General features: G+C 33.2%; 2 protein-coding genes across 2 annotated transcripts in view; one reads left to right on the forward strand and one right to left on the reverse strand.

Moving 5' to 3' along the window:
• LOC106471794 (serine/threonine-protein kinase ICK-like) overlaps nt 1-13,306 on the forward strand; it is a 55,385-nt gene that overhangs the window by 35,525 nt on the left and 6,554 nt on the right. The window contains exons 5-9 of the mRNA XM_013932416.2: nt 9,115-9,327; nt 9,881-10,052; nt 10,293-10,460; nt 10,699-10,818; nt 13,101-13,180. Of these exons, the coding sequence (XP_013787870.1) occupies nt 9,115-9,327; nt 9,881-10,052; nt 10,293-10,460; nt 10,699-10,818; nt 13,101-13,180 (753 nt within the window). The remainder of the gene's footprint in view (nt 1-9,114; nt 9,328-9,880; nt 10,053-10,292; nt 10,461-10,698; nt 10,819-13,100; nt 13,181-13,306) is intronic.
• The window catches only part of LOC106471795 (inositol monophosphatase 3-like), a 27,042-nt gene continuing 23,651 nt past the window's right edge, over nt 9,916-13,306 (reverse strand). The window contains exon 6 of the mRNA XM_013932418.2: nt 9,916-10,044. The gene's annotated coding sequence lies outside the window, so the exon portion shown is untranslated. The remainder of the gene's footprint in view (nt 10,045-13,306) is intronic.

The following is a 13,306-nucleotide window of genomic DNA, read 5'->3' on the forward strand; positions in this document are numbered from 1 at the left end:
GAGTTTCTGTATGGCTTCTGGTACTCCCTTATGATCTAGCACTTTGATACTCACAAGGGTTTGCTGATATGCAGAATCTGCCAAAGTTGCACTTTTGGCCATCCAGCTTCCCTATCACGTAGACACTATGTGTGCTTGGCATTTTACGCTTAGCTATTGGAACTTTCACGATGGAGGTTGGTAGGCATCGCTCAACACAAACCACTACTGGTTTCCCCGAGGCTGACTTATTGATAGTATTCTTCTTACACTGGCTCCTCATATGTCCTTGCTCTCCACAGTTCCAACAATCTTTCTGGGTAGCAGCCTTTCCTGCCATGGCATCTTCCCTGTATTGAAGTTGCCTACATTGAGCTCTCTTGTGCCCTGGTTTGTTACAATGCCAGAAAAGTCCCTCAAACTTCTCTGAAAGCTGTCTTTTTCTGGCCTTGAATCCTGATGACTGTACCAACCTTGGTACTTCTGTGCTGGACTTAACGTAGGATTCGAATTCAATAGCTCTGGCCATTGCATCCTGCATAGTAGAGGGGTGTGCTTGCTTCACTTGTATCTTCAGTTGTGGACTGTCCAAGGCATCTACAAACTGATCCCTCAGCAACAGCTTGAGGAGATCGGGTGGTGCAGTTGGGTAGGCCTTGTGTGCCATACTTTCCAAATCTTGTGTCAGCTCTTGCAGGCTTTCTCCTTTAGCATGGACTCTTGTCCTAAACCTAGCCCTGTAGACTTGGGACTGATTTTGAGTTCCATACCTGAGTTCTAGAGCAGCTACCAGTGCTCTATAGTTGTGCCTGTCGTCTGCTGACAACTGTCCAAGTATTTCCAGTGGTTGTCCCTTCAAGCTCGTTGCCAGGTACACTGCTTTCTGCTCCTCTGTCCATCCATTCATCTCTACCAGTAGCTCAAACTGTGCTCTATATGCTTCCCACGGTGCCTTCCCATCGAATTCCTGTGGCTTCCTTCGTACTAGATCACCCCTATTGCTGATGCTCATGTCTGGAATGTGGCTTATGACAGGACTGAAGATGTCTGCATAGGGTTTAGCTGCGTGGTCTGGTAGGGGCTTTCTGTTGTCTGGGGATGATTAGGTCCATGGCTGATATATCCTCCTTGTGTAAAAGACAGTAAATGTATTTAATTCACTTGGAAATTTACTAATCTTTTCCATTTGTGTGTGCTGGCTTTCTCTCAACTGTTGGAGTCTTTCTTCCTGTTTCTTTTCTTGTTCCAGTTGCCACTAGTGCTGGTTTTCCTGCCACTGCTGTAGTCTCTCTTCTTGTTTGTTTTCTTTCTCCTCCAACCACTGCTGTAGCCTCTCTGCTTGTTTCTTTTCTTTCTCCTCCAACCACTGCTGTAGTCTCTCTTCTTGTTTCTTTTCTTTTTCCTCCAACAACTGTTGTAATCTCTCTTCTTGTTTATTTTGCTGTTTGAGCTAACACTGTTGCAGGTTTTCTTGCCACTGCTGTTGTCTCTCTTCTTATTTCTTTTCTTTTTCCTCCAACAACTGCTGTAATTTCTCTTCTTGTTTCTTTTGCTGTTCTTGTATTGCTGCCATCAAATCTGTTAAGCTGTAGTTTGATTTGCCATCTCTCGTTTCCATCTCTTTTTTTTTCTTTTCCATCCCACTCTCTGACACCAATTTGTTACGTATCTGCTTGTTTGTTAATTTCCTGTAGAAATTCTTTCCGAGAAACTTCAGTGATACAAGTCCTTTCTTAATTAAAACTAGTTTATTCTTTCTCGATAAAACTTTGCAATACACAGAATTTCCACAGTCACTTTAACTTAACTACTTTTATAAACGCCCGCTATAATTCACAGCAATTCACACACTTTACTTATGGTTTCTATTGTTCGCTTAACTCAATTATTTCTCTGCAATCTATCTCCGGCTTATATACTAAAAAGAGGGCGTCTAGCAAATGCGTGGGATTGCCCGATAAGTCATGATCCTTCTACAAACTCCAGCGCACATGCTTCCAGTGTCGCGTGACTTTCGCTGTCATAACAATATATATATTATGTAAATAATTATAAATATATTAGAAGAATACTTGTTAAAAAAAATAATTTCCTAAGTACTTTAAACATAATCCAGTTGTATTAAAAAACCAACAGTATTTCCTGCAACATAGCCATCTATTTCTAGTATAGTGTTTATTAAAAAGCCCTCTAAGCTGGCATGGTTATTGTTAAAGTTTTTATTGTATAAATTCACATTAATAATAAACAGTGACTCAGGTAAGCCTTCTACTCCAGAAACCTAAGTGGTATTGGAGTGAACAAAAGTTTAATACAGAATCTAATTCCCAATAATTACAAAATTTAGAAAGTTATAACATAATGTCTACAGTCAACTATGCCAGTTAGATTCTCAAGGAGGTAGAGAAGACATTGTAAAACACAAAAACTGAAGGCCACATTACTAAAGCAAATATGGTATCTTTGTCAAAGATATTAATGTCTTTTTTTAATTAACCAAGAAAAAAGAGCTCCCAATCATTCCAACATAGGTATATATATGTATGTAATAATTACTTAGGAAAATTATAATCACACATTGATAAATTATGATTTTAACTAAGCTTTATTTTATACTTCAAAATTAAAAAACAATGTCATAATAGTTCATATTGTGCATACTCAGTTCTGAAAATTAAAACATTTCAAGGTGCTGAGTAAGCCTTGTGGTCTAGTACTATTTTAAATTTTCAAATGTTTACATCCCTGACATTCTATGATCTTTAGAAGGAGAATGTATATGAGTTTATAAAAGACATCTCATTTATTATCACTGTCTTGATAATTTGATAGAAATTCTGCACCGTGTCAGTAAAGACTGATAGTTTGTTAATAATTTTATAGTATTTAGAAATAGAACCTTAACCAGCTAATTAAATACTAAAAAAAAAATAGTTTATTATCATTGCTAGAGTATTATAATAAATATGAAGATTGGTAAGAGACAAAACATTTTTTTGTACAGGAGCTTCGAACATTTTGGAATATACTTATTCTATCTTTAGCAACATCTGAAAATAATATTATAAAAATATTTATTAACTAATGCTACAGTAACTTCAGTAATTAATTGACTTAAAGTATTTAGTATAGTAGTAAACAGAAGTAAGTACAAATTATAGAATATCTTACAGAAGTAACAAAATTACAAGTTGCATTAGACATCAAGCTATAATTATAACTGTTCTCAAGAAATGGGTGAGTGTGAAAAATAATTTTAGGTCTAGGGATATATTTAAGTCATCAAGAGCCAGACAGTTTTCCACTATGAGTAAGCCTTCTTTAATGCAGAATTCAAGGTCTGAAAATTGTGTACTAATGTTTGGGAAATCATTATATGAAATGTGACTCATTTCAACATGTGAATGAATGTCTGGGTTTAAGTATTGGATGGCCAGTCCTCTTGTATACTCCTAAATGTTCACAGGTTTTAGTTTTTAAGTGATGTTTTGTTTGTCTGGGCTTAAATAATGAGCAGATGGCCCTCTTGGATACCCATAAGTGTTCGCAGACTCTAGTTTTTAAATGGCATTGTACTTTGTCAGTGTACATGACCTTACTGTCATTACACATATGCTTGTACATGAACCATGAAAGCAGAAGTGTTGGTATTTGATCTTTCAACTGAAAGAAGTGTTTAAAGCAGAGGCTATGTCTATATATTAGTCTGAGCTGAATTTAAGTGATGAAGGTTTTGTCAAGAGGAAAGAGTTATGTTTAAATTTGTAAGGTTTGTGAGCCCATAAAAAGAAAACAGATAACAAGGAGAAATTTGGGGATGGTGTGCAAAGTAGTGACTGGCTGGAATTTGTTGCTTATAAATTTGTGAGTAATGTTTGATAGAATGTCAGTCAGATAGCATTATTTTACAGATGTTTGTATAGAAGTGTAATTTCTCTGAATAATTCAAGCAGATATTAAAACTTTTTAAAAATGATATGACTAGGTTTCATTTGAAGAGGTTGGGGATAAAGTGTTAGAATTAGTGTAAAGCCCTATAAAAATTTTTTTACAAGAAACGGGTAGAAAAATGTTTACCTTTAGTAACCCTGATGTCAAGTAAAGGTAAGTAACTATTTCCTTTGAGTTTAAGTGTGAAAACAATATTAGGGTGTTGGTTGTTCAGAAGAGATTTAGAAACATGACTGTGTGTTTGAAACAACAAGAAAGTGTCATTGATATAGAGTTTCTACAGGACAGGTTTGAATTCATTTGGGCAGTTTTCTAGTCAACTGCATTCATGATAGCACAGAAAACCACTGGCTATCATTGAGTTCAGGGGGGAACCCAATGGCAATTTAGTCTATCTGGTCATAACTGACTTTATTAAAGTAGAAATGGCTTAACTTTGTGGAGGCAGCAAGAAGTTTCAAAAATTGTTTTTGGGTGAATGTATGATATTACTCAGTGTTAGAAGGAAAGGGAAGGCCCACAATTAAAATTTCATCAATAGGAATATTGGTATATAGAGACTGAATGTGAAAACAGGCCATAACATATTGAATGGTAGAGGGAATTTTAGAGATTTAAGAAGCAAAATCATGATGTAACAGCATGTATCATTAACTGAATTTTGAAATTGTTTAGCATTTCACTGGTAGTGTGATGACATCAAAAATTGGTCGCTTTTGAGAAGGGTTTGTGACAGCCCTTTCTAACATAAAATATTTATATAGTTAGGTCATAAAGATGTGTTCAGATCAGGTATTTAGACTTTCTAAGACGTAGATATCCCCTTTACTTAGTGGCATTATAAAGTAAAGGAATATAGATCAACTTTGGACACCAGGACCATTCAGAAGTATACGTGCAACAAATCGTACTCCATCTGTTGTAAACAAAGTTCAGCTTCTCATAACAGGTGACAGTCCACAAACATAAAGGCTGATGGAAACAGCTATTCACATGTCCCAAGAACAATATGCAAAATAATCAAGACACAAAGGAAAGTTGACAGGTGACTCTGACCAGTTGTTCCTGAACCTATGTAATTAATATTTCATTTCCCGACATACCTAATTAAACCTCCATTGTATTTATTGTTTTATCTCTGTGTGTTTATAATTTTTGCTGCTAGCTAAAGAATAGATTTACTTAATTAAGCATAAAATAATAATTTATGCCATTTACACATCATAAGTGCAATATTTAAATACCTTATTTTATTAGGAGCCTTTGAAAACCCAGGAAGCAGTACCCCTCTCTTAATTAAGGTGCAGAGTTGCATTAACTACAGTGAACTGGAAGCCTTAGTTATCATATTAGAATGTTTATAAACCAATGATATGGGAGAGTAATCCATAGCCAAGGCTACATTATATGCAAAAAGCAGCGTGACTGTTGATTGGATGGCTAATGTATCAGGATATTTTTTTACACATTTGTCAACTTGTTTGTCAAAAATGTGGATAAGTGGTTGTTATGTACTGGCAAAAAAATTATCTCAATTTTCTTCAAGTGGCATCTCAGAAATAAATGGAAGAAATCATTAAAGGATGGTGATAATAAAGAACAACAAATTGAAGGCTCTGTCACTGGACCAAGCTCTTTCTTGGTTTCTACTGTTTCTGTTGTTAAACTGAACACCAAACCAAGAACTAAAGTGTGTAAGTATCAGAAAGATGATTTAAACTTTGGTTTAACTTACAGAGTTGTTAATAATGAAGAATAATCAAAGTGCATTATTTGTTTGCAGATTTTAGCTAATGAAAGCATGAAGGAATTTGGAAACCAAACACTTTAAGCATGTAGGTAAAACCTTCGAGTTCTTGAAGTGACAAGTGAAACAGTTGAGAGGGCAAAGCAACTTGCTTGAAAAGTAGGTCACTGTTCCATCAAAAGCCTTGAAATCTTCTTTAGAAGCACCTTATTTGATTGGGAAAAGGATGAATTCATGCAGTATGGGATAAACATTAGTTCTTCTTCTTGCCATAGAAATATGTGAGGTCATGCTTGGAGACATAAAAATACAATTGATAACATGCATCCAGAACAATTTGAAATTTGCCAAAAAATTTGATTATACCACAGATGTTGCAAATTTAACTCAGTTTCTTGTATTTGTACAATACTGTTAAGAAGAGGAAGTTTGTGTGTGCAGATTTTGTGTTTTGCCAAGCACTGGAAAGTATAGTGACAGAGAAACTGTCTTTTCTCCTGTTGATGAGTTTATCACCACAAACCATCTTTCTTGGATTAATTGTGTTGAGGTATGCACTGATGAGGCAGCTGCATTTCTTAGAAATAAGAAAGGGTTCAGAGGCAAAGGAAATGCTTTTGCTCCAGGTTAACATTTATGCATTACGTAGGGAAGCACTAGCTTCAAAGAAATTGCAGCCTGAAGCAAACAAAGTGCAACAAGATGCTGTGAGTGTTGTGAACTTTGTGACTGATTTTGTAGAGAAATGAGATTCACATACAACAAGCTTCTGCTGCATATGACGTGCACTAGTTATCTCATGGTAAGGCACTCAGTCACATTGTTTAGCTGAAAGATAAACTTTATATTTTTTTTGTTAGACTGCAACCCCACACTAGCAGAGCATTTTATAAATGAAAAGTGGCTTCTAGTACCGTGCTACCTGGCTGATATTTTTTATAAACTCAACAACCTTTTAAGTTCTGAATAGCTATATTTTGCAGCTTAGTGACAAAGTGTCTGCATATCACAAAAAACTTGTGGTTCAGAAAAACTAGCATGAGAATGAAAACTATGAAAAGTTTACTTGACTCAGTGACTTCTTGGAAGACAATTGGTGAAGTCATAGTCTTATTCATGAAATTGTATCTATTCATCTCGAAAATCTTTAGTGTCAATATGTAGATCAGTTCCAAGAATCAATGGAAGAACATGATTGGATCTGGAATCCACTTAATGACTGCTCATAAAGCTTTTAGGACTATTCAGTGATAAAACTCTTCAGGCAGAATTTAAGTCAAAACCTCTTAGGAACTTATTGATGCTCTTTTACAAAGAATACCCTGATTGGTAAAGAAAAGTGATAGACGTGCTTTTGCCTTTTACATCAACATACTAGTGTGAGTTAGCATTTGCTACTTTGACAACAATCAAATCAAAACAGTGATCTCATCTGCATGTAATGAGGGACCTCTGAGTTGCTGTATTAATAACTCAGACAAGAATGGGCCTCACCTTATCCCAAACTCTTTCACACTAAACTCGAAAGTAAACTGAAACTGTTTGCCTTATAGTATATACCATTTGACTTGTTTTATTTTTATACAGGGTGTGAGAGGATCACATATGTTTAGAAAGGGGGAAGCATCATAAAAAAGTTTGTGCACCCATGGTCTAGAAATTGTTTATCCTAGTTTATGATATATTCTGTTTTGTAGTTATATTCATCCGATTTATCTGGATGTATTAGTTTAGTTGCATCTTCATGTTCTTTTAATTTTTGTTCTATGGTTTTACCAGTTTCTCCAACGTAAATGTTGTTTCACTGTAGAAAGGATGTTTTGAAATGTTTTCCTGGTTTGAAATTATGGGTGCGTATCTCATCATAGTAGTCTAAACAATACATACCTAGCTATTGATGCTGCGATACGATACGTATCTAGATACAGAAGTTTTACCAATGGTTTGTTACAAAGTTTGACAGTTTTGTCTGTAATTTATTATTTATATTACTAACATTGTCTTATTTAAGTAGTTAACACTTTAGAGTGCTTTTTCAAATTCTCAGGTGTGATCAACTAAATGGCAGCTGGCAAGATAAATAAAATAAAAAAGTTAATATTTGTCTATCTATTTTGTTATGTTACTTTGCATGTAATGTTTTTGATAAAAGAAATGAAGACAACATGTAGTACTCAATACTCATCTTTCTCTATTGATTCATTAATCATTAGTAGAAATACTGTATTAGAAATTCTGATTTTTTATGTACAAAAAGACTTATAATAGTTACTGAAAGTTTGCAAAATTTCGTGAAAATACATAAATCGTATCATATCGTTTGATGTATTGATACAATCATATCACGGCTTCACGATACGATACTCGTATCATATCATTGTATCTCCACACCTTTATTTGAAATATACTTTAACACTAAATTTCCAGCAAATCCTTTTTTACTTAACTTGGGAATGTAGGGTAGAGAAATGATCAATTTGTGTTGGATTATTTATGAGTGTTGGAGAATCTTGTTCTAGTTGACAGTAGATATAAAACTGGAAGGGTATCTCTGTTGTTTTTAAAATGTTCTATAGAAAGGTTACTTCTTGTTCAATATAATTCAGCATTTCATAGCTTTTGAGTGGTTGAACCTAAAGTGTAGGTGTCTGTTAGTGTAGTTGGATTTCTTATAAACAACCTCTGTTTTCAGACAGAGAATCTGTGACAAGTTATTAAAGACATGCAGTTTATGAATAATGTTATAGAATTTAGAGAGAAAATATGTACCAGCTCATTAACGACAGGTATGTTATTATCATTGTAATAGTACTTAGAATACAAGTGTGAGCTAATGCCTGAAGAAAAAGTTGTTTATTTGAATTGTTATACAATTTTGAAGAAGAACTTGCATTAGATCATTAAAGATAGGCATATTATTACATGCTTTTGAAAGGGAACCTTTACCAGGTCAGTAAAAACAGGTGGTTTGTTAATATAGCTTATATAAATACACTGTGTCCTAGGTTATTGAAAACAAGTTGTTTATTATATAGAAAGAAAATATTTTCTTGTCAATAAACACAGGTAGTTTATTAACATTCATAGAATAACATTGGTGTAATTTATAGAAATATTACTTGTATCAGGTAAATATGGGTAGCTAACAATGTTTCTTATAATATTTTTAGTTATATCTTGCTCCAGATTTATAATGATAGATAGTTCATTAAAATTTTAAAAGAATTTAGAAAGGTTTTACTATTAGTTGCATTTTCAGTCATTGAACCAGTGAATTAGAAAGTTGTTTCTATAATAAATTCATGTGTGAGACATATTGGTGGTATTTTCCCCAGTTCCTAAACTAAGATAATTTATTAGGGAAATTATGTTTCTTCAAGAATGTTTTTAGCATCACTCTACAACTTTTGTCATGTGTTATTGCTGTTATTTCACAGGGATCGACCTTACCCTGAACCTGCCATCAGAAACATCATGTTCCAGATACTACAGGGACTATCTTTCATGCATAAACATGGCTTTTTTCACCGAGATATCAAGCCAGAAAACCTATTGTGTATGGGGCCAGACCTGGTGAAGATTGCAGATTTTGGATTAGCCAGAGAGATTCGATCTCGCCCTCCATATACAGACTATGTCTCCACTAGATGGTATGAGCTTTTCTATTTGTCATAATAGTTTGTGTTATCATGCCTTCCAAGCATTATGTATGACCAAATTTAAAACCATTATAATACTAAGTTATATTGAGATCTGTGTTGTTAACAGGCCTGCTGCCAACTGTAATAATTTCCGAGAATAATAGAAATTTTCAGTTCACCACTTCTTTATTGGGTACTTTGAAATCTTTAAGTTTATCTTAGAATTAATATAATCTTTACACCTTGAGAATCATGAAGTTGTTTTAAAATATAACATTTCTAAATACTTAAATGAATATACTTGTAAGTAAATTGAGATATCACATAATGCATGGTAAATTTAAGTGTTCTTGGTTGCCTTATGATTTGAGAATGCATGTCTTCCATATATGTTTGAACACTTACTTATTTTCTTTGATTCATTTAAAGCAGTGGTAAAAGTGTATGCATAATTAAATGCTTAGTTGTGTTGAATAAGATTCTCTATTTAATACAAAGTAATTTTTTTTCCTGATATTTTCAATATTCTTGATTTAAAAAATTTTGTTTTCACAATGAGCAGGTACCGGGCACCAGAAGTCTTATTAAGATCCACCAACTACACTTCAGCAATTGATATGTTTGCAGTTGGTTGTATTATGGCTGAACTGTACACTCTCCAACCTCTGTTCCCTGGACGTAGTGAGATAGACCAAATCTTCAGGATATGCTCAGTCCTTGGTACTCCTGAAAAGGTAGAACACAAACAACCTGTCTACAACGTTTTTCTCATTAAATTTGATAAAAAAAGAAAGTTATATAAAAAACATTTTTTTTCATAACATAGTCTTGTAATACATTTTTTAGCTGTAAATAGCTCTTTAAGATATATAATAATAACAGATATGGACTTTCTTCATAATCACCCTGTACAATGTGTGTTTTGTATGCAGATTATTAATATTCATAATATTCAAATCTTGTGTTTTCTGTAGAGAGACTGGCCAGAAGGCTACCAGCTTGCAGCTGCTATGAACTTTCGTTTCCCTCAGTTTTCAGAAATGCCTTTAAATAGCATTGTTCCAAATTGTGGTAATGAAGGTATTACCTTGATGAAAGATCTGCTTAGGTGGAATCCCACAAAAAGACCAACATGCATTGTGGTATGTCTTTTATTTAACAATATCATCATAAGTTTAAAATCTGTGTGTTTATTTGTCTGTTCTTTGAATCATTATTAGGCCCACAGCCATTGTGTTCTAATTTATGTTAGACAGCTGCCTGTGCTATTTCTTTGCCTGCAACCATTTTATATGTTAATTTCAATTAAATGTTGTGTTGGCTTATTTAAAGATCTTTGATAAACTATTGGAATTAATTTATGTCTATTTTTTCTTTTAGTCCCTGAGGTATCCCTATTTTCAAGTTGGTCAAAAACTTGGAGGTCAGAAGCCAGCTCAGGATTATAAAGTGCAACCACCAACAAAAAACAATGGCAATATAGAGAACAGACCTCCCAAGGTTATACTTTATTTTCATTTATTATTGAAATGACAAGAAAGGACTCTAAAATTATGATTAAATCATACAGTGATAAAATTACTTTCAAAATATTAAGCATATGAATTTGGGCAAGATAAGTAGGATACATATTGCCTATTTTCTATAAATAATCTTGATGTGATGTACTATGGGTTGTTGTCTAAAACAGAATAACAGTGAAATAGTTTCTTCATGTGAAAAATATATATTGCTTTTATTTTAGTAAGAATTTTCTATAACTTCATACAGTAGTGAGAACAATGTTAGTAAAACTAGTTTAGAATTGCTTCAAAAGAATTTGTTTTTCTGGTTCTTCTGTATCTTGACAACTTTTAAGTGATGTTTACCTAGTATTTTTTAGAAAGATAGCCAAATGACTATTAATAGGTGAAAAAAATATAATGTTTAATTCAAGTTGCTTAAAGATATAAGTGGTTTGTTTTATTAAAATTACAAACAATAACATACTTACTTAGGAGGGCTAGATAATTTGATAATATAACAAGTGAGTCTTACTAGAAGCAAGTATATTTTTCCAGGTAATTTCATATCAGCTTTTACATTCATTTGGTTAAAAGTATTATTCAACTAATCTATTGATTTATTATGAATTCAGTACTTAAATGTTTAGAAGTAGTTGCTTTTAACTATAATGCCAAACTTAACTCAAGTTGTAGTAGAGATGTCTGTGTCTCACTAACTTTTATTATTGCTTTTAAGTTGGTCAACGATAAACCTATTTTATAGAAGAATATTTCAAAATATAATATCAGTATATTTCATAATATTATTATTGATATAGTTTCTTAGTCACAATGACTGCAAAGTATGTGAAAAAAACTAATTCATAAGCCACTGAAAATCAACATTCTCTTTTATTTTTTTCCGTTTTGATGTTTTAAAGATATAGATATAAAACTATCAGCTAAAAAACAATTAGTTTTTAAAATATACTAGTAATCTTCAAGAACAGAGAAATGAGATTTGCTCTGCCATTACTAGTCTAGTATACAGTACTGTAAATAATTATGGAAAGAATAAGAAAAAAGGGTGTAAAGACAATTAATATGGAAATACTTTATTACCCAAGTAGTAGTATGAATCCAGACATGGCTAACAAGACTGAAATAACACATGATAAGCATGTAGAAATACTCCACGTAAAAACTGTGACAAGACTATGTTTCAGTAGGAGCTTTATTCAGGATATGTGAAGCTGGTACTGTTTTGTTAAAGGAGTTGCCATGGTAGAAAACAAACTACAAATACTGTTAATTATATCAGGCTGTTTTTTGTGAGATGACAGTCGGGTGTAGATATTTCAAATGACCTTGTTGTAAATACAGGTTTGAACCTTACCTCAAGAACTGTAAGGTACACATTTGTACAAATTAGTCTCATTAAATGTATAGCTGCTCAGAAAGAGGTAAACAAACCAAAAGGCTGAAATGGGCATTGGATCACAAAGAGTGAAATAAGCAAAGTTGAAGATGTGTGCTCTTTACAGATGAAACCAAGTTTGATTTGTTCAGCAACAGTAAATTACAGTTTGTTCTGTGATGGAGAGAAGAATGGTGCCATTGTTAATGTACATGTATAGTAAAGCATGGTGGAGATCAGTACAAGTTTGGGGCAGTATTTCAGCTAAAGGTGTTGGTGATTTACACAAAATTGATGGCGGATACTAATCAATTATGCCATTTCCATGAGAACAAAACTCTTTGCAATGTATTAATCTTCCAATAATATAATGACCTCACATATACATCATATGTTATGGAACAGTATCTTGATGATAAAGAGAGCAATGAAACAAACTCACAACTATAGTTTGACCTGCACAAAGTTCCAATATGAACATTCTTAGGCTATATAGGTTTTTGTAAAACAGAAGGTCAAAAGTGTAACTAAAGAACTTGGCTGAACATTGGGAACAACACTCCACAATCATATGATGATAAACTTTATGGCAGCATGAAAACAAGGTATAATGCTCTGTGTAAAGCAAAGGGCTGAAATACAAAATATTAATGCATTGTACAACATAATTATTTTTCTTTTGTATTTTCTATGATAATGTTTTGAGATATTAGTAAGTTTACCATCTAATTATGATTGAACTGTACACTAATGACCTTTGTGTTTCCATAATTATTTCCATTACTGTCAGTTGTTGACCATTCAGGCTTATGGGCTGAACAAAATAATCACTACTGCCAATCATTTATATATATATATATATAGATACTATTTCTTACTAGGGTGGTGTTCAGCAAGAAAGAAAAGTTGGAGGTCAAGCTCCGTTAGAAAACAGAGATGGAAACATTAGTGTTGTTGGAAGGTATGCTGTTGAAGTTTCAGTAAATGATAAAAAAATATATATATATATATAGATATTATTTCTTACTAGGGGGGGGTTCAGCAAGAAAGAAAAGTTGGAGGTCAAGCTCCGTTAGAAAACAGAGAT

Source organism: Limulus polyphemus, unplaced genomic scaffold (genome assembly GCF_000517525.1).
Source record: "Limulus polyphemus unplaced genomic scaffold, Limulus_polyphemus-2.1.2 Scaffold4864, whole genome shotgun sequence".
In the NCBI taxonomy this organism is placed as follows: Eukaryota; Metazoa; Arthropoda; class Merostomata; order Xiphosura; family Limulidae; genus Limulus; species Limulus polyphemus.